Here is a 22,970-nt window from a genome sequence, read left to right as displayed (position 1 = left end):
GAGAGTAGGAGGAGAGAAAAAGAAGAAAGAGGTGTTGATCTGTATGGTCTTGAAAACCATTGTAACCTAATACTGAAAGTAGAAGAAGAAGAGCACTAAGCTCCTCGGACAAAATGCCTGAGGACAAAATTTCATACTTTAATCCATTTCCTTAGTGCCCAGCCCGCATCTAACCATGTCCAGTAATTGTGGTTCAGATTGGGACCTAGTTTTTAAACCCACTCTCTAAAAATTCATTGTATTGGGCCAGTTGGGCTTGAGACCTTTCATCCAATAGAAGGAGCGCTTAAACCCACCCCCTACAATTGGCGCCGTATGTGGGAAGAACTTGTGTGTTAGTAAGGACAACGATCTGGCATGGTAGGATCAGACCCTCATCAAGCAGGCTCCCATCAGCTTGAACCAGCCAAATCCCAGCAACAGGGTAACTTCCCAGACCCCGAACGTGACCGAAATGAGGAGAATGGAAGATTTCGAGAGGGAAGCGTAAACACCACTCAAACCAGCAGGAGCCACTCTCGCGCGGGCAGCCACGTGCTTCAGAGACAAAATAACAACCGGGCCCCACAACAGGAAGAAGGTAGGAGCCATATGTCTCAGAAACAAAACTATAAGCGGGCCATGCAGCAAGAAATAGACGATCTAAAGAGAAAACTGTACCATGCACAGCAAAGGCAATCTCGTTCCAGGCTTGACGCGCCCTCCGACGATGAAAGTGACGACGACTATAGATAAAGATCGAGGACTCCCCCAAGTGAAACCTTCTCCCATGAAGAAGAACACTACCGGAGATGTAGACACAGAAGCCCATCTCCTAGGGGCTTGGGAAACGATGCCATGAGTAGGGCGTTGGATCAGCTCTCCAAGTCACCTTTGACGCATCACATAGAAGGGGCCATTCTTCCTCAACGGTTCCAACAGCCAACCTTTGCCCTTTACAACGGTAAAACAGACCCCGTAGAGCATGTGAGCCAGTTCAACCAAAGGATGGCTATCCATTCCAGGAACGAGGCGCTGATGTGCAGGGTTTTCCCGTCCAGCTTGGGACTGGTGGCTATGAGGTTGTTTAATGGTCTAAAGACAAACTCCATAGATTCATACAAGTAGTTGACCCAAACTTTTGGCTCTCGCTTCGTTACGAACCGTAGAGCTCCTCGGCCCTTGAGCGCTTTGTTGTCCTTATCCATGCATGACGGAGAAACCTTAAAGGCCTACTCAGACAGATACTGGGAGACATACAACGAGATGGAAGATAACTTTGGCGATGTCGCCATCATCACTTTCAAAAATAGTCTCCCAACTGATCACGGTCTGAGGAAGTCTCTAACTAGCAAACCCGCCACCAGCATGCGCCAACTGATGGACCGGATCGACAAGTATAAGAGAGTGGAGGAAGACCACTTGCAGGGAAGAGGAAAAGAGAAGGTTATCCCTCAGGAGATGAGGGATTTCAGGTCGGATCGGTATAACAACAATCGTCCAAGGAGGGACTTCGTAGGGCCACCCGGAACAACCAAAGCGCAGACTGTCAACGCCGTATTTCGAGAGCCAGTACATCGGGTTTTGGAGAAGATTAAGAACGAGCCATACTTTAGGTGGCCGAATAAGATGGCAGGGGAATCCTCGAGGCGCGATCAGAACTTTTATTACTAGTACCACCAAGACCATGGCCATACCACAGAGAACTGCAAGAATCTCTAGAACCACCTGGACCAACTAGTCCGGGAAGGAAAGCTGAAGCACATTCTGCATCATTCCAGTATTCATCAAGAAGCCAGAAGGGGTGCTGCCCTGAGGCCACCTGCAGGAACGATCAACGTAAACGTGGCCGCGCCAGGAAGAACAGGCACGCGCCTTACACGAGTGTTATCGGTGGCTTAACTGCCTGCCGAGGAGTCCCAACCCGGGCCGAAGAAGGCCAGAATGAACTTTCGTCCCGTTTTGAGTTTTTCAGAGGAAGACAAGATCGGGACCATTCAACCCCATGACGATGCGCTGCTAATCACCCTTAGAATCGAGGACTACAATGTGAAAAGAGTGATGGTAGATGGCGGCAGCGCAGCCGAGGTTATGTACCCCGACCTCTACAAGGGGCTGGTGTTAAAACCAGAAGATTTGATGCCCTACAATTCCCCTCTGATGAGCTTCGACGGGAAGCTTGTCATCCCAATGGGCATGATTAGGTTGCCTATTCAGACCGACCCAGAGATAGTGGAGGTGAACGTCATCGTGGTAGACACCTACTCCCCCTATACGACCATTGTCGGCAGGCCCTGGCTCCACACTTTAGGAGCTGTTGCTTCATCATTGCATCAGAAGGTGAAATTCCCGTCGGGAAACCAAGTTTTTGAAATCCGCGGTTGCCAACCAATGGCGAGGCAGTGCGTATTAGTGGCCACCTCACATCGGCTCGACGTGGAATCCTTGGCCTCTGCTGAGAAAAACTTATAGCAACTATAGACCCCAATTTCGCCCCCTGACAATCCTGCCGAGGAGACGAAATACGAAGATTTGGAAGAGGTGGTTATTGGCGGCAACCCAGAGAAATTCTTCCAAGTAGGGGCTCAGCTGCCTCTTCAGGAAAAGGAGGAGCTGATTGAGTTCTTTAAAAGAAATATTGACGTGTTTGCATGGGATGCCTGCGATGCCCCCGGAATTGACCCAGCCTTCATCTGCCATCACCTCAATGTCAATCCGGCCATCACTCCCAAGAAGTAACCACCCCGTTGCCCGTCAAAAGAGCATGCCGATGCGATCAGGGACGAAGTGGCGAAGCTTAAGCATGCCGGGGCTATTAAAGAAGTCTTCTACCCCGAATGGTATGCCAACACTGTGGTGGTCAAGAAGAAAAGTGGGAAATGGCGAGTTTGCATGGACTTCAGAGACCTAAATAAGGCGTTCCCTAAGGATCCGTTCCCAATGCCTCGGATAGATCAACTAGTGGACGCGACAGCAGGCCATCCTCGGATGAGCTTCTTAGATGCCTTTCAAGGCTACCATCAAATACCACTAGCGCAGGAAGATCAGGAGAAAACAGCCTTTGTGACACCAACAGGGAATTACCACCATAAGGTAATGCCGTTCAATCTGAAGAATGCGGGATCCACTTATCAAAGGATGATGACAAGAATGTTCGAGCCATAACTAGGCAAGAACATCGAAATCTATGTCGATGACATGGTGGTGAAGAGTAAAGTGGTGTCCGAGCATTTAGGGGACCTCGGCAACAACTTTGGCATCTTGAGGAAACATAAGCTACGCTTGAATGCTTCCAAATGCTCATTTGGCGTGGGGTCAGGCAAGTTCTTAGGCTACATGGTTACCCATAGGGGAATCGAGGTTAACCCCGAACAGATCGAGGCCATAAATGACCTGAAACCGCCACAAAATGCGAAGGAGGTCCAAAAGCTTACTGGGATGATCGCAGCCTTCAATCGATTCATTTCCAGGTCGAGGGATCGATGTAGGCCGTTCTATCTCTTGATCAACAAGTGGAAAGGGTTTGAGTGGTTCAAGGACTGTGTTGTGGCCTTCCAGCAACTCAAGGATTACCTATCCCGGCCACCTATCATGTCCAGTCCCGAGGTCGACGAAGTTCTGTACGCATACATTGCTGTAGCCCCTCATGCCGTGAGTTTGGTGCTAATACGGGATGACAACGACATCTAAAAGCCGGTCTATTTCGTAAGTAAGTCGTTGCATGAAGCCGAGGTTAGATACCTATCCCTGGAGAAAGCCATACTGGCTGTGGTCCACGCTACGTGAAAGCTTCCCCATTATTTCCAAGCCCACACAGTGGTTGTTTTAACCCAACTACCCTTGAAGTCTGTACTGTGAACTGCTAATTACACTGGAAGGATTGCCATATGGAACACAATTCTGAGCGCTTTTGACATCAAATACATGCCTCGGACCTCTATAAAAGGCCAGGTCCTAGTTGACTTAGTAGCCGAATTCGCTGAACCCCCAGTAGAAATAGTGGCAGAGGAGCAGAACATAGATGGAAAATCGGTTGGGGTGATCTTTACACCTGGACCCCCATGTTGGAAGGTGTACGTTGATGGTGCAGCAAATCAAAGGGGATCTAGAGTACAACTAGTCTTAATATCTCCTGATGACGCCATCATAGAGAAGTCCCTGAGACTTGGGTTCTCAGCCACGAACAACGAAGCCGAGTATGAGGCCCTGCTACAAGGAGTCGCCATGGTAAGGAAAATAGGAGGAAAAGCAGTGGAGATGTTCTCGAACTCGAGGCTAGTAGTGGGCCAGGTAAAGGGGGAATTAGAGGCCAAAGATGCGAGGATGCAAGAGTATTTAAGCCGGGTCAAACGCTTACAGCCCGACTTCAACTTTTTCAGCTTGTCGCACATCCCCAGAAGTGGAAACACTCACGCAGATTAGCTGCCACGCTTGCCACCTCCTTAGTAGGAGATCTGCCTCGAATTATTCTTGTCGAGCACCTGGACAGAGCGAATGAAGTAATCAAAGGCATGGTCCATGTTCATGAGGTCAAAGTGAGCCCTAGCTGGATGGACCCCATTGTGAGGTTCCTTAAAGATGACATCTTGCCTGAGGAAAAGTCAGAGGCGGAGAAAATATAATGAAAAGCTCCTCAGTTCTGGTTGTCCGAGGACCACAAATTGTACAAATGCTCATATTCCGGGGCCATATTTACTTTGTATCCACCCTAAGGCATCAGAATTACTGCTTGAAGAGCTGCACGAAGGGATCTGCAGGAGTCACACAGGAGGAAGATCTCTGTCGCACCGAGCTATTAACCAGGGATATTGATGGCTGGGGATGCAGAAGGAAGCCCTGAAGTATGTTAAAAAGTGTGACCAGTGCCAAAGGTTCGCCCCGAATATTCATTAGCCAGGTGGGGCCCTCAACCCTATGTCCAGCCCGTGGCCGTTCGCCTAGTAGGGCCTGGATATTGTAGGACCTTTCCCAAAGACAGCAGGAAATAAGAGATATCTACTGGTCGGCACAGACTACTTCACCAAATAGGTCGAAACTGAGCCTCTGGCCAACATCAGGGATGTGGATGCTAAGAAATTCATCTGGAGAAATATTGTTACACGATTTGGGGTCCCTCGCACCCTCATTTCAAATAATGGACTCCAGTTTGACAGCAAGGCCTTCAAAAGATATTGCTGCGAGTTGGGGATCACTAATAGGTACTCAACTCCAGCCTATCCTCAAGGAAACGGGCAAGCCGAGGCTGTCAACAAGGTCATAGTCAGCGGGCTGAAGAAGAGACTGGATGATGACAAGGGAAGATGCGTGGAAGAGCTGTCACACGTCCTATGGACCTATTGGACCACACCACGACGGTCAACAAGGGAGACACCTTTTGCCATGACTTATGGGGCCGAAGCTGTTATCTCTCTAGAGGCAAACTTCCCAACACTGAGGACGAGCTCATTCACCTCAGACAATAATGACAAACTACTGGGGAAGAACCTAGATCTGATCAACGAACGAAGAGAGAAGGCAATGGTTCAATTGGCCTATTACCACCAGAAGCTCAAACAGGGATATGATGCCAAAGTGAAACTTAGACCGCTAGCACCAGGGGACTTAGTGCTGAGAAAAGTTGTGGGCGCTGCCAAAAACCCATCATGGGGAAAGCTTGGACCCAACTGGGAAGGACCATACCGAATTACTTTAGTGGCGGGAATAAGAGCATACTACCTAGAAGACTTAGATGAAAAAGCTGTACCTTGTCCATGGAATGTAAATAACTTGAGAAGGTATTATTATTAATAAAAGCATTTATCTAGTTCAAATTTTAAAGTCCGTCTTAACTACATGTCTCTAATTCTGGTGATTATCTAAGTGCTAGACAGAACCAAGGTCTTGCATGGTCCTCGGATTCAAACCTGTAGGGAAACTAGTCACTCCAAGAAAATCTAAGTGCTAGACAGAACCAAGGTCTTGCATGGTCCTCGGACTCAAACCTGTGGGGAAACTAGTCACTCCAAGAAAATCTAAGTGCTAGACAGAACAAAGGTCTTGCATGGTCTTCGGACTTAAACCTGTGGGGAAACTAGTTACTCCAAGAAAACCTAAGTGCTAGACAGAACCAATGTAACGACCCAAGGAAAAGTACTAGCCACATCTGCGCTATACCTCAAAAGGACTAGTCACAATTGAGGCTCCTTGTAGTTGTTAATAAAACCCAGTTCAACCCAGTAAATACCCGATGTGGGACTCATTACATACCCACACACATCACACAATCAATCAAATTGGGGCATCACAACCAAGGTCTTGCATGGTCCTCGAACTCAAACCTATGGGGAAACTAGCTACTTCAAGATTTGTAAAAAGCTGTAGATACGACCCAAGTGCACGCTCGGCACCTCGGATTATACACTTAGCCCCCTAGAAATATGGGTAGACGCAAACCAAGTGTCCCCTTGGTGTCAATAAGTTAGCATTTAGGGATTTAACTTCAAACATATTATGTGCACAACCATTCACACCCGTTAGGATGATTAATTCACAAACCACGAGATTTGCAGTAATAGTAATATCGGTAATGGCAATAAACGCATGATTCAAAAGAGAAAGGAAGAATGGAATTTCATGCATATAGTCAAAAAATTCGGTTACAAAAATTCCAAGGTTCTTAAAACAGAAGCAAACCAACTAAAAACTAAAAAAAAAAAACCAATACAAAAGTTGGCCGGGATCCCTACTTCTTCAACTTTATTCTGGTCCTTTCCTTGGGAAGCTAAACAGGATTGGCCTCAAGACCCTGGGAGACATCCCTCTCCTTGGAAAGCTTAGCAGGATTGGCCTTGGGACCCCGGGAGACATCCCCCTCCTTGGGAAGTTGAGCAGGGTTGGCCTCGGAGCCCTAAGTGACATCAGCCGGGGAAATGGACTGAAGGGGCTGAACCAAGAGAGGTGGCTCCTCGGCGTGAGAGCCCTGAGCGCTAACTATAGGTCTTGCAGCCTCCTAGGGCGCTTCAGGGTTAGAACTCCCACTTGTTTTTGTCACTTTAAGAAGCTCGGCCCCCTTAGCTGGCTCATTAGTGGGGGACACGGTCAGGGCAGCCTTAGGCTGAGTAGCCTCAGCCTCCTCTAGAGCACTCACCGTCTCGGAGTTAGTCTTACGAATGGCCAGAGGATAGTACACCTTCTCCGTCTTCCACAGATCAGATGAAGCCTCCACCCCAACTTGTTTGAGGGCTTCATTCCAGACCTGGGAGCAGTAAAGACGGCATACCCCAGGGATTTGAGCCTTAAGGATGGCCTGGGTATCAACCACTGCCGTATCATAGGCCTCCTCCTTGGCTTTGTCCTTGGAGGTCTCAGCCTCCGTCTTGGTAAATTCAGCCTCCGTTTAGCCCTTAGAGCTTCATCCCTAGCCCATTCTGCAATGTTTTTGGCCTCCTCCGCCTCAACTAGCTTCTTCTTAAGATCAACAATCTGCTCCTTAGCGATTCTCAGCTGATCTTCAGTTTCAAGCAGGCGCTTTGTCTGGGTCTCGTCCTGTCTTTGGGCACCAGACAAGCCTGCTTCGGCACTGTCACTGGCCCTGGTCATCTCCTTCAACTCCTCCTTGGCCTTAGTGAGGTCAGCCTCGGAGTTCTTGAGGGTTCGAGTAGCGTCCAGGTGCTTATTACGTTCGGTTTCCAAGGACCTGCTCTGCTCCTTAGCCTCGTCCTCCAACCTATAAGTGGCCTGGACGGCCTGCCAATTGGAACAAGCACACTGTGAATGGGAAATTAAGGAGCAAAAATTTACAGAATCACAAGTATCAGAAACCTTACCATGGCCAAGTACCTCTTCATGCTGAGGAAGACCTCCTGCCTCCTCGTATTCTTCAACTCTTCCATGTTGGTGGGGAGGAGCAGGGTCTTCTCCAACACGTCGGCCACATAAGCGCCTTCACCACCTCGAAAGTCCCTCAGAGAGGCATTCTCCATCAATGGCTCCCCGTGGGGCATTGGGGCAGGAAGTCAAGCCTCGGGCGTAGATTGAGCATCGACCTCTTTGCCCTGGCCTTGATGCCCAATCTTTAGTTGCTTCTGAGGTTGATGGGCTTCACCTTCCTTTTGAGATGTGCAAGACTTCCCCCCATCCATTGGCTCCTTGCCCTTGGAATTCCTCTTCCTCTTTGGATTGGTGGACTCAGGCTGAGGAGGCAGAGTCGATTGGGTAGGGGCGGGAAGTTTGGATCAAGGAGAGGATGGCTGTGATCGAGAAGGGGAAGACCTGGTCCGAACAGGCTGAGGTTGTGGGGGAGGAGGAGGAGGGTAGGATTGTGACTTCCCTAGCGCGTCCTTCCCCGGCTGACCCTCAATCAGATCGAGTAGGCTTGCCTGGGGCTTCCTTTTAAAACCCATCTCCGCTGAGAAGATGCCCCCACTAACAAGAGATCCGCTTCAGATAGGTCAGGGTCGTCCAAATCACTAGAAGGATCCTCGGATGGACTGGCTTGGCCAAATACACTGAATCCTTCTTCGGGCAAGCCCAAATCACTCTTGCCCTCTGTTGCTTGGTGGGACGAAAAAGAGCCGACCAATGGGATGCCCTCTAGAACAGGAGACCCCTTGGGAATCAAAAATCCATGCTTAACTACGTGATTTTCTGAAGCTAGGGATCGTTAGGTCTGACCACGTACTTCGGGTCGGCGAATGACCTCTGGATAGGATCGCACCCTAAGATCTTGTGAGCAGCCCTGACTTGGTTGTCCGCCTCGTTTACAAAAATCGCTGCCCTGAGAATAGTCTCCAAATCTGCCTTGTTGATCAAATGGAAGTGCCGTTGAAAGGCATGTGGATCTGCAAAAAGAAGACATACTCATATCAGTAACCGAACCGTGCAGATAATGATGGCAAAAAAGATCGTCCCTCTCCTACTCTAGATACCCCACCTGGCTCCCCCTCCACCGTGGGGCAAGGAAGGCCATCGTGCCACTCCCCAGACACGATGAGGAATTCCTTATTTAACCCTTTGCTAGACTCGGGGAGGCACTGAATAAACCGAACCTTATTGTCCCTCATCTTCAAATAGTAGGACTTGCCCTTCAGGAGTTGGAGGTTGTAGCACCAGTTTACATCATGGTGGGTTAACCTTAGCCCCATTTTTTCGTTTAAGGCATCCACACAACGTAGGATCCTAAACACATTAGCAGCACACTGGGTAGGGGCTAATCGGAAGTGCCTAAGATAATCTCTCATTACTGGGTATGGGGATCACCACCTCGCTTGTTTTTCTCCTAAAGTGCCATTCCCCTTCCTCACAGTACCTCAGATCCACATTGGGGGGTATCCTATAATCGGCGATGAATTTTTCCATCGCCTCTTCGGTCTCAACCAACTTTTTTAACTTACCCATCTCTAAGAACCGCTAGAGAAACTCAGGGGATGACGAAAGAAGGAAAGGAACAAGAGAAAGATAAACTTAGAAGAGAGAAAACGCAAGTTGGAGAGAGGAGAAAACTTACAGAAATGAGAAAAAGCTCCTCGGGCAGGCTTTTTATGCTGGAAAGAGACTGAGTTTGGCTGGAGGTTTGACTGAACTCAGGATATGTGCGCAAGAACTCTTAAGTGCAAAGATAAAATGATAAGTCCGTTCAAATGGGTATTTATACCTCCCATTAAAAATAACCGTGTGGGTTTTCTCACCTATAAAGGTGAAGAATCTCCACTGTTAGATCTCCATCGTACCGTTGAACGTGGGGGGGGGGGGCATAGAGCCGCCCGCATTTAATGAAGACACTCTTCATATACCAAGGCACCAGGAACGTGTCTCGAGCAGATGAAGAGGCTCTGGCATTGATGGAGGACAAGACCTGACAAGCCATGATAAAGGCCCGATGTCATCAAAACCCTCCTCTTCGTCCGAGGAGCCGGACAGTAGGATTTTGAGGGGCTATTATGGGGCCAAGGAACTTAGCAACCTCGACCCACTTTGTATTGGGCCCAAGGCCTGCGCCGAGGAGGGAAAAATGCCCAAGGACGCACGAAGGAAGCCAAACATTCTAGAGACGATGCCGAGGATGATCTTGTCCTCGGCACTCCAGACCCCAAAAGGAAAGGACGGCACGCCATCAAAGGCATCTTCCTAGAGCGCCCCTAGAAAAAAGGACGAGCACAGAAGGACACACATGGGGGTATGGTGTGAGAGCAATTCAAGGAGAAGTTGTCACCTCCACATTGAATGCACCCAACTAACGTTCTAGCCGCATTAATGAGGAAAGGACCCCTAAACAGTGCAGCCTTGGTTGCCACAACTCACAGAGGGTTTGGGAAGGTGGTTGATGGGACGAGTACTCGAGTGATGACCTGCACGACAAACAAGTAGAGGGTCAAGATCTACTAGAAAGAAATATATAATGTGAGAAACCCTCCAAGAATGGGGGATCGTGGAAAAGAGAGTAGGAGGAGAGAAAAAGAAGAAAACGGTGTTGATCTGCACGATCTTGAAAACCATTGTAACCTAATATTGAAAGTAGAAGAAGAAGAGCACTAAGCTCCTCGGACGAAATGCCCGAGGACAAAATTTCATACTTTAATCCATTTCCTTAATGCCCAACCCGCATCTAACCGTGTCCAATGATTGTGGTTCAGACTAGGACTTAGTTCTTAAACGCACTCTCTAAAAATTCATTGTATTGGGTCAGTTGGGCTTGAGACCTTTCGTCCAATAGAAGGAGCGCTCAAACCCACCCCCTACAGCATTAGTAAAGTCAATTTTATTTGTTAAAATCATGAGATAAATAAATATATTTTTAAATTTAAAAGCAAGCCATGCAATGCATCGGAAAGAAAGAAAGAAAAAAAAAAATCTAAAATCTAAATATAAAATATGAAATTTGATAATTATTAATATGCATTTATTATGATATTTTTTTTTACAAGATCCTATATATTTTAGCTTTTATATTTATTTATTATTTTAAAGATATATATTCTAAAATTATACAAAACTATATATTATGCCATTTGTAAAAAATATAATGTGCCAAGATTTTAATGAATTTTTTAAATATAGAATAAAATTTAAATTCAATAATATATATATATATATATATATATAAATAATGGTGTATATAAAATTATAAGCTTCGATAATTGATGTGGTATTATATGAACAGCTCAATAAAAATAAATCGCTTCAATTTAAAAAAAAAAATTTGTAGATTATAAAGATGGATAGTATTATAGGAGCGGACGCCATAGGTTGAAACTCTCTTAAAAAAAAAAAAAAAAAAAAAAAAGTAGCAAATTTTCCAATTACCCTACAAAATGTCTATATTTAAACCACATTGAGGTGTTTTTATTTTTTAAAACTTAGAAGGACTAAATTAAAAGAATAAACAATTAAAGGTTGTGAAAAAAAAATATTTTGAGGTCATAAATGGAATTTAAAAGTATAGTTGAGTCAAATACATAAATATCTAGACCTTGTTGATCTCATCATATATATATATATATATATATAGTAGGCGTATTTTCTTACACGCGCGACACACATCTTGTAGGAGCTCCGCCGCAGCAGCAGCAGCAATCAGAAGAAGATGGAGACGGCGAAAATGGTCAAAGATGTGTCCCCTCACGACTTCGTCAAGGCCTATGCTGGTCACCTTAAACGCTCTGGACGGGTCTGTTTCTCTCTCTTTACATAAGCATTTGTTTTTTTTCATGTAGATTCGTATATCTGTTGTTTTATGAACCTGTAGCTTGTACTTTCTGTTTTCATTAATTCTTTGTGTTAGTAGTGGAAGTGGTTGTTCTATTCAGTATTTGTGGTTAACCATTTAATGGGCTGGTTTTTCTTTTAGGCAATGGCATATACTTTTATGTGAATGTGAAAAATGAAAATTTTTTAAAAATAAAATAAAAATAAAAAAGCAGCTTTTTCAGGAAACCCAAGTACCCATTTTTGGGTTTGATTCAAAGATGGCTTTTTGTAAAAATTGATTCACTTTTGAAGGAATTGAAATGATGGTTTTAAGTTTTAACATTCTCTGGAACTTCTTGTTTTAAGGGTTGTTTACATTGACGTGTGATGGTCCTTCTTAGGATGGAAAATGCGGTGTAAAGAACAGTGGAGTATTTCTTCTTTATGTAATTGGTTTATTTGTTTCATATCTCTAGGATGCTTTTATAAGTAATTTCAGACATGCTTTGGGTTTAAAATATAGTGAGGCCAATATAGATCATATATGACCTATACAAAGACTATGATAGGGTCCCTATAGAGGTTATGGGGTTTTGGAAAAGAAAGAAGTTTCCCTAAAGTATATTAGGTTGATTAAAAAAATGAACGACTGAGTTGTCACTAGTCATTACAAGTGAATTTCTTATCGCTACAGGTTTGCATCAAGAATCAGCATTCAGACCATGTCTCTTTGTACTAATAATGGATGAACGTCTCTTTGTACTAATAATGGATGAACTCACTATATCAATTCAAGAGGAAGTCCCTTGGTGTATGCTTTTTGCAGATTATATAGTTTAAGCGGATGAAAGTAGAGGTGAAGGTAATGCCAAGTTAGAAGTTTGGCAAGAAGATCTATAATTTAAAACTGATTAGGACTAAACCAGATTACATCGAATGTAAGTTTAGTAATAGTAGAGACAAAGATGAAGGGTAATAAGACTCAATGGCCAGGAGATACTAAAGGGCAAGAGTTTTTGATATCTTGAGTCAATAATTCACAAAGATGGAGAGATTGAAGATAGTCCTTATCGTAGGATAAGGGTTGGGTGGATGCAGTGGAGAAGCGCATTTGGAATATTGTGTGATTGTAGAATACCTATTAAGTTAAAGGGAAAATTTTATAATTACTTCTAGAAGACCATCGATGCTCTATGGTACCGAATGTTTCACTATTAAGAATTGACATATTCATAAAATGAGTGTAATTGTGAAGATTGATAAGGGAAATACATGAAAAGAGAGAATTCAAATTTTTGAAATGAGGAAGTTCACTTAATGATAGAGGTAGAACCTATTGATGAAAATATGAGGGAAAATTGTTTGAGATGATTTGGTCATGTTTAGAGGAGAATGATTAGCACTAGTTAGAAAAAGTGAGTTGATTTAAGTTGAGGGAACAAAAAATTAGAGGAAGACCAAATATAACATTAGTAGAAGTAATATAAATGACGTGTCAATTAAGGAAGTAACAAAGAGTATGACTTTGGATAGAATAGAATGATGAAGAAGAATACGTGGCCGACCCTGACTAATCTGTGTAGCAGATTGTTTTCCATGTGTTTTTTATATTTGTAAAACTTTATAATGTGATTTCTATGATTTTGGTAGTTTTGAGCCATGCTGCTATTTTTATAGGTTTTGCTCTATAAAATTGACATGACATAATAACTTAGAATAGTTTTTAGATTAGCTTCTCCAAATGTAATCTCAGACAATCTCATATATGTTGTATAATGACCAAACTTCATAATAATATTTACCATGACCAAACTTCATAGGCTAACTTTAAATTGATCATTTGAATAATGTTTATGTGTTGTAGACTTGTAGCTACAACAAATATCTTTTCCCTAATATTTTTATGGCCTTTTCATTTTAAATGCTTCTGCAGTTTTCAACTATGTGTTTTGCCTTTTTCTTTTGTGACTATTACTGTTATCGGTGACATCATGAAAGGTGAAAAAGCACTTAATATCTTCATAATCCATGTTATTGAAATGAGACATTTCATGGATATTGATGTACAGGCCATAGGATTAGTGTAATTGCATGGTTCATATTCGTTCCTTTTATATGTCACAGTAATTTGGTTGCTTCTTATATGCTGAAACCTGTTGCTTGACTCATCAATCCATACTAGGCACCAACTTTTTATCATACATTATTAGGTGGTGGTAGTGGGCCTAGTGGTGTTCTTATGTTTTCTTTCTGTGTCTCCCGTTTTCTAATAGGTCGAGCTGCCTGAATGGACTGATCTTGTCAAGACTGCTACATTTAAGGAGCTTGCTCCATATGACCCTGATTGGTACTACATTAGAGCTGGTATGCATGCATATCTCTCTCTCCCTCTAGAAAAAAGTGTGCATGCATGCTGGCACACTAATATATTTATAGTTTAATAGCGTTTTTCGGTAGCATTTTTTTTTTTCATTAACTTAATTTGCACAATAGCTTCCATGGCAAGGAAGATCTACTTGAGGGGGGGTCTTGGTGTGGGTGCCTTTAGAAGGATCTATGGAGGAAGCAAGAGAAATGGCAGTCGTCCACCTCATTTCTGTAAAAGCAGTGGTTCTATTGCTCGTCACATACTTCAGCAACTACAGAAGTTGAACATCATTGAAATTGACTCAAAAGGGTAAGTATACTTGGCATTGATTTGGGTTCATTTTTAAAGAATGGCATTGAGTTGTTGTTGCTAAAGAATGGAAAAAAGCAAGTCGATGATGTAATTATGACTTAATGTTTGGATTATTCTAACCCCCAAATTTTCCCTTCATTTCCTCAACTGTGCGGTTGGGGAAAAAAAGAAAAAGAAGGTTTTTAATATGTTTCTTTTTTTACTGTCACAAGTTGATGCTCCATTTATAAAGGTAAAATATATCCAATTTTATAATTATTATTGATGAAAGGCATATTCTTTTTGGGATATTAATTAATAGGATTGGAAATTTCATTCAATCTTCTGTACAGTATAAAATGAAAGCATCGCTAAAATACTTATCAAAAAGAGAAAGAAAAAGAAAGCATCAATAAAACATATTTTTTATTACCCAAGGAAATTAAGACAAATTTTTATTGTCTTTCTAGTCACAGTGAAAAGAGCTGATTTGTAACTTAGTCTTACAGTGCTGAGTCTGAATCATTTTGGGAAGGGACTTTTTTTATTCTAAATTCTGAAAAAAAATTTGTTTAAATGATTCAATCGTGTATTGTTGTTTGATGAAGTTCTTCTTGAGAGTTGAGACATCATGTGATGACTGTGTATCATCAATCTAATATCCCATAAACTTTTGGTACTTAAAATAACTTCTATTATTGTTTGCCAGTGGGAGGAAAATCACATCAAGTGGCCGACGAGACCTTGACCAAGTTGCTGGAAGGATCTCACTTACCCATTGAGAGATTAATGCAGGCTTGTTAAGGATGCAGAAGTACTTGAGAAGAACTTTGGAATTTAGTTTGAGTAGACATAGATATAAGAAGCTAGCAGCGTTTAATTTTCAGCTTTAACTTTGTTACTTTTGTGAAGAGCTCAGCTTCAAATTTCAATGAGTTCACAGGGCTAGTTGTTTTGACAATGTAATTCAATTGAAACCATTTTAAATGATTTACCTCTCTTTGCTTCCACTGCCTTTTTTAGCTCATGCTTATTGAAATAGTTTCATGCTTTGGCCTTCCTATGGACGTGGGCACACATCAGAAATGCATGCATATGGTAGGGTACCAAACTGTACCAAAAATCCATGTTGAACTTCACTAGTTTATCAAGAGAGAAATGGAGCCTCGTTAGCTGTGTTATGGCGTGGAGTGCATTTTTGACAAATTGTCAGCTAATTTTGATGTAGTTTTTACTTTTTACAAGTCATTTGATTTTGTGACTAAGGCTGTAGTTTATCAATATTAAGTGGTCAGGAGAACGGGAAGATTATTATGTTATTATTGGTGATCAAATCAGAATGAGAAAATAGTGTAATTTTTTATATTTATTTGCACATAATTAACATTGGGATACTACATCTTTTACTACAAGAATTTTTACAAATTGACGTCATTATACCTTAAAATACCACATCATCAAAAGTTTATTGCCATCTCATATTTAATTTTATTAAATTATTTTAGACTAATAATTAAAAATTGAAAAACCCTGATTTCAGTTTGACATTTCCTATTTGAATACTATCTTTTATTCCACATTTTGTATTCCATTTTATGTTTTACTAATTATAGTATACCGAGTCTCTCACTTTTTTTTGTTCTATTTGCAATGTTGATAACACTAGACATACAAGCTGCCAAGGCTCATTATCAGTGGCGGCGCCACTTGGTGTTCAGGGGGTTCAAATGAACCCCCTGACTTGTGAATTTTTTTTTTTTTTTTTTTCATATAACACTTTACAATTTTTTTTTGTTGAATACCTTAAAATAAAATTTTGACTATTTACTTAAAAAAATATTCATTTAGATCATAAGTTATGAAAGATCTCATCAATATTATCATAATGATCAAGATTAAAAAAAAATTATTTACTAAGAACTCCTTATCAACCTCTTTAACACGAATTTAAATGACTCCCCTAAGAAGTATTCTTGGAGTCGCCATTGCTCATTGTTGATTATTGTTCTCTTGTCTTTAGTTGTTGATTTGCCTTCATCTTAATTGGCAGCATCCAATGATGTGAGAGGGTACCAGCATCAATTACATGCCAGATGAATGGTGAGCTTGATTGCAGGGGCGGCTCAACATAATTTGGGGCCTAAGGCGAAAAATTTATATGGGGCCTTTAATATGTAAATATTAATTAAACAAAATTATTTAATACTAATCAAATTAAGGTTAATTTGATACATTAAATACATAAATAATACCAACTAGACTAATGTTAATTTCATATAGAGAATTGAATATCATGGTTGAATTATAAATATTAATAAAAAGAAATAAAAATATATTATGATTGAAAAAGATACTTTTTTTGGATATAAGACGATGCATAGTTAAATAAAGTTGTAATCTAATTTTTAATTTTATATTTTGATTTTAAGAGAGAGAGAGATAGATATTATTTGGTGTATGGTTTTGTAGGATATTAATTTACAAAAATCAAAGTCTCAAACTCTTAGGGGAGATTAATCTATAATTGATGATTTAACACATTTGCAACATCTTTTTGAAATATTTTAGGGTTTCAATTGAGTTAAGGTTCTATTGGTCTCGTACTTTGAGAGTCTTAATAGAAATGAAAAAGAAAAATGCGCTAATTAAAAACACTATAAAATGTTCAAAATATAATGTGATATTGTCTCTCATTGATAAACTTCATCAATTTAACTAATAAATGTTTATATCACGTTTTTTGTGATTAATAACATGGCAATTTGTAAGCCAATAGTAAAATTTGTATATCACTAATAAAAAAATGTACAACATTTAGAAAATATATATGATTGTATAAAAATTTGAGCTTTTAACTATGAAAAGTGGGGCCTTTTTTTCCTACGGAATTTTTTTTTTTTTGGGTGGGGCCTTAGGCCTAGGCCTTGAGCCGGCCCTGCTTGATTGTTGGTTGTTACACTTACACAGATCGGGCTTCTTATTATTATTATTTTCAATTAAGGAAGTTTAATGGATGTGCATGTGCACAGATCGGGCTTCAATTTATATTCTACCTTTTATGATCAGCAATTCTTCATCTTGATGACTAACCAAAATTCACAACTTGGTACCAACTACAAAGACAAAAAACAAAACAATTTTTTACCAAGAAATTAATTTAATTTAAAAATAAACTAGAAACAGATTGTTAAAATTAAAAAAAAGAAAAAGAAGTGAAAAGTGTGTGTATGGGAAGTACCAGGTTTATAGATGGGGAAATCGCAATCTATTCAACTAAGGTTTGTCGATGTACCCACCCTCCATTAAACTAAGGGCAAAGGGTCAAGAGGGCACAGATCAGTTGTAGATTTCTTTCATGATGGAAGGTGGTCGCTTGACATTTTTGCCTTTTTTTTATTTATTCATTTTCCTCATTGCATGCCGTAGTTTATGACAAGGTATTAGACCTTTCGTAGCAAGACTTTTATTTCTTCTAGCTATGGTGCAAACTTTTATTCATATGAATTCTCTATCAATTCAGTTGTGGAAGATCCAAGAAATATCTTAGTGACTCAACCACTTAATGATAAAAAATATCACACATGAAGTATATCCATGCTCATGGTACTTATGTCTATGAACACATTAAGTTTCATTGTTGGGTCTATCTGGATAATTATTGCTCGATCTCAGTTTAACTTGATTGTTGGGAACAAATAATAAATAAATAATTAAAAATAAATAAATAAATTGGTAAGAGAATAGATAATGGGATGTAGTGTGTCTTGTTAAAGTAGTTATGTAAATTAGATAAAGTAACTTTTTGGTGAAAATAATAGTGACTGGGTTGCTTTGGATAATGATATGCCTAAAGAATATAAACATAAACCTAAACATAGGTTAGTCAAAAATATATCTTTATTATTTAGCATATACTCATTGTGCAACCACAATTTTTTAAAGAATGTACATATTTGTGCATTCAATGTACACATTTTTCAAATAATGAACACAATTTTTCAAGTAATGAACACATTTTTTTGTACACAATTTTGTATATTCAATGCACACAATTTTTCAAAGAGTCATTTGCATTTCATATTTTTTAAATAAATTTGTCATTATGTACATTTGTATTCATAAATTTAGGCTTTGATTGCATAACCTCACACGCATTTGTATTTAGTAAGAGTCTTTGAGCACAAATATGTTCTAACATATTTTTTATTTAAGATTTTAACTTTCTTTGTTTTGATTATTATTATTATTATTATTGGAGGGGCAAAAAGAGAATATGTTTGTCACGACATTGATTCTTTGAATTTTCATGATTATTATAGGTCTGGACTTAGGCAATGTGTCAGTCTGTCTCGTATATATTGCGGATGAATTTAAGGTGTTAGAAGATAAAGAATTTTTTTTTGAAATATATGGACTTGAGTTTTTGTTTGATGGCACACTTTTGATATTGCGAGATGTTTTATGAAGAAATTGGAATATAATTATATCACAACCTCCCTATTTAATTAGTAGTAACAGAGTCTGTAGACCTTCTTGAATGCCCCTCCTCGACATGCCTTACACAAATCAGGGGAAGTTTGATCGCATTTAATAAGATCATGGAAAATCTAATTAAGAAGAACCATCAACATATGAATGTTTGAATCATATTCGGTATATAATTAATTTTCATCATGATTTTTCATAGTAATTATATATTTTAGATACAATATAATGAAACACATATCAAGCATTTTAAAAATAAAGATGTTATAACACTTAACCCCACCTACACCAATTGTATGAAATTTGAAATGCTAACATTAAAATGATCAAACATGTGCCTTGCACTTACAATCTAAACTAATAACTAAGTAAAAGTTTAAATGTTGTGGTGTATGGTTATGTTTATGTGTATGTTTATATCCCTAAATCAATAGGACAATAAAAATATATTTAAGGAATCTACGTTAATGAAAAAGATTAATAGTTATATTACTAAACAAGAATAATGTTCCAACAATGAATTTTTTTTGAATAAAATTAATTAAAATTTTACAAATAACACTAAACTATAAGTATATAGTAGCCTGACTGTTGCTAAGCAATTTTTGGATATCAAATGAACCTCCCTAGAAGGTAATTTTAATGTGGCTGATTTATTAAAAAACTTTAAAAATATAAACACACAATTAGTGTATTAAACTTTTTTTTATTCACATAATGGTAAACTCCACGTGTGGATCATGCATATTCTCTCATTTATTTGAAAGGAAAGTATAACACATCAAGTGCACCAAATATTTTCTCTATTTGAAGGGGATAAGACTAGGGGTGTCAATGTTTGACATGACCTGTGAACACGACATGGGTTTTTATGGGTTAGGGTTAGACCTTAGTGAGTTCAAGTCATAAATGGGTTGACTTAAAGCGATACGATAAGAAATATGTTATAAGCGGGTCAACCCGCTGACCCACTATTGAAACCTTTGACATGCTAATTTATTTGTTTCAACCTAAAATAACCCATTTAACACAACCCATTTAACTTGTTGTGGGTTCTTTTTTTGGACAGTACTTAGACCCAAGTAGAAACAAGGATCTTGGGCCCTATACTTTTTGTTTGGTGGATTGGGCTTGGTTCACCATAGCTAAATTGAGCTAATTACGAACCAAGTTATGCACAAAACATGGATCCTACAATACATACACACTAACACATAGAAAATATATACGTATTGCATAGTAGGGAACAATAAAAAATGATATGAGTAAAGGAAAAGTGAATAAAAAATGTTAGGGGTCCTCAGAATAATAAATAATACTTCATTATTTCTTGAGTTTCTAATACATTATGTCCCTTTTGCACTGAGATATGTTACAAGGTCTAAATAAGTTCAAAAATTACAAACTTAGATAACTCTTTTAGGCTTCTAAGACTTGTGAGGTTTAAATCCCTTTGGATCCAATTGTAGCCTCTAGTGCTTGTCTTAAGATCTAGGACGATGTTTTTCTTCTTTTCTCCCTTTTTGAATTCTAAAGGAGTTTTTAAAAGGATCTTTTCTCTCTGATTCACTATTGTTGAATGGTTTTTGTTGATGGCTTCACCCTTTTTTATAGCACATTTCTAGAGTTTTTAGTGTACCACTGATTCCCTCCATTTACTGTCTTAGGTACCAAAACCAATGTTATGTCAGCAACATTGGTGGCTGGTCCCTTCTTTATTTTCTCACTATTTTCCTCTTTTGAGGATCCCCACCAAAGGTCCCTAGCTGACCTTCCTCTTTTGGGAGGTCCTAAGGGCTGACCTCCAAAGCTTCTAGATACTATTTTTTAGACCCATTTTTTGGCTGTTTTACTTTTTGTCATTTTCTCTAAATGGGCAGATTTGTCTCTATCAGGCTGAAAGATCCCCAGCCACCTTCCTTCATGGTCCATCTCCCTGTGTTCCCCAAGGTACTAGACTTCTTTCCATGAAGTGCTGGTTCCCAAGTCATCTGCCTTTTTTTGCATCATTGGGTGGCTGATGGGAAATATTTTCTCTCATTCTTTGTATTCATGGGCATGCTCCCTTGAGTTGTCTCAATCCTAGTTGGTCTCTTACTGCATATTCTAAGGATCCCAGGTTTCTGGGAATCCCTAGGTATCTTGGTTCAGCTTTCTTTCTAAGTTCCCTAGCAATTTTCTCTCTTAAGGGTTGGGTTGAGCTTCCCTTTTTTTCTTTGTTTCATAAGGCCCAAAGCTTACCCATTCATGTGTTTGGGCCTTTTCCTACTTATTTTAAGTAGTCCTTAATTGGCGAGTTTGGGCCTTACCCCTTCCTTGAAAGCCCAAAATGGTTCTTAAATTTCAACTTTGTATTGTTTTGGACCTTGATACAATATTGTGATATTTTGGACCTCAACACTTGTATAAAAAATAAATATTCATTTTATTTTATATTTTTCAAATACCTTTTATATCCAACCTATAATTTAAACTTAAAAAGAAAAATAAGTAATTACAAAAACTTATAAGTGATATAATTGTAAATTGAAACTTTACAAACCCCAAATCTCTAAACCTTCATATAAATATTTTATTTAATTTTGTTATTTTGAATTTGGGTTGAAATGTATGCACCTTTTTTAAGGATGTAAAGAACTTATATTTTTGTTGAATTATGTTGGAAAATAAAAATGTACCATCGCCCAAGAAGATCATCTAAAGAAGAAGAAAGAAACTCATCTAAAAGAATAGTAATTTTTAGCTGAATAGTAAAATAAGTTGGCAAAATTAATCATGCCAAACGGATACTTAGTCAATCATTCAGTCATATGTGAATTGGTAGAGCAACCTTTGCAATATCCTCTTCCAATAGGCCCTACCACCAACCTAACGCAAGAGAAAGATGTTTGGAGTCTCGTATCATTCTCTTATCATTGGTTGAGAATAAAGCTATTTTTTAATATCTTTTTTCTAAATTGTTGGTATAGCAAGTTCTTATTATTTTATTTGGGCTTATTATTAATATCACTTTTTTAATTTATCATTAACTATTCACCTTATTTGTAGTTTATAAAAAATGTTGTAAAATAATTTATAACTCTAGTATTTTCCTTTTGCCATATCAAATTTTTTAGTTGTCTGGAGAAATGTGTTTTGAGTCTCACTAATAGCATTTCGCCAAATCATATTTTTTAAAGCTAATCAATACACATTTTGTAACTTTGATACCTTGGTAATGAACTTCAAGCCTTAGAATTTCAAGTTTGCGACTGAGTCTTCCAAGTGTTATATACTTAATAACACTAGGATATCCAACACTATTTGATCCAAATGTTCCGGGTAATACTAAGTTATTCATGGGTAAAAGGTAATTAGGTTGGGTTTGGATATTACTCGAATTTTTTAGGTAGGATTTGGATATTACGCAAACTTGGCCTATACTTCTACTCATCGTCACCCTCTTTCTCTTCACAAATCTCTTTCTATGTCCCGTCTTCATCTTGCCACCGGAGTCTTTGTTCCACCTTCGTCTCATTGCTGGTATGCTTTTTTTTCTTTCATTTTTTTTTTTACTGCTCTCTGTTTTTCCATTTCTCCATGTGTGAGTTCTTGTTGCAATTTTTTGGTTTGGTTTAATTTTCAGGCTCACCTAATGTATGAAATCTATGGTGGATTGGCTAGAGTTGGTTGTAGTAAAATGCCCATTTGATCAAAACTACTTTTAGCTTTTGAGTATGCTATATAGCTGTTTGATGAAATGGCTAAGAGGGATATGCCACTATTTTAATGGGGTTTAGTTCAAGTTTTATGAGGAAAAAATTGCATATATATAAGAGGTAGAGAGAGCATATGAGATTTTAGTTGGTGACAATAAATTGAATAATTTCCGAGTAGTTAAAGAAAGAACTATTGTTGAAAATTTTAGAACGTGTACATATTAATAATGTTTGGTACGATTTGTGATAAAGCCGAACTATTGTACTGTATAAAGATTATAAATAAGGTTTCTGTTAAGATGCTGCTTAACTGATACCTTTTCTGCAACTTGTGCACTAACCAATGACAACATGCCATGCCGAGAGACGCAAGACTTTTGAATCAAGGGCATTACACCAAGGGCAGTAGTTGCACCCTGACCGGTAGGGGTGACAAATAAATGGGTTATAAATGGATTGAGTGTGTAATTATCTATTTATCAATT

At 39.3% G+C, this 22,970-nt stretch overlaps 1 protein-coding gene across 1 annotated transcript; it reads left to right on the top strand.

Annotated features, from left to right (window-relative positions):
- The first annotated feature begins 11,460 nt into the window (after nucleotides 1-11,460).
- Nucleotides 11,461-15,312, top strand: LOC115976314 (40S ribosomal protein S19-1-like). Its single transcript, XM_031097517.1, has 4 exons — nucleotides 11,461-11,623; nucleotides 13,917-14,007; nucleotides 14,137-14,320; nucleotides 15,012-15,312. The coding sequence occupies exons 1-4, from the start codon at nucleotides 11,540-11,542 to the stop codon at nucleotides 15,082-15,084; spliced, it is 432 nt and encodes a 143-aa protein (XP_030953377.1). The 5' UTR covers nucleotides 11,461-11,539; the 3' UTR covers nucleotides 15,085-15,312.
- Nucleotides 15,313-22,970: the final 7,658 nt, after the last annotated feature.

Source organism: Quercus lobata, chromosome 2, assembly GCF_001633185.2.
Source record: "Quercus lobata isolate SW786 chromosome 2, ValleyOak3.0 Primary Assembly, whole genome shotgun sequence".
NCBI classification, from domain to species: domain Eukaryota; kingdom Viridiplantae; phylum Streptophyta; class Magnoliopsida; order Fagales; family Fagaceae; genus Quercus; species Quercus lobata.
Note: the sequence above shows the minus strand (reverse complement) of the source record. Positions and strands in the feature narration are given on the sequence as shown.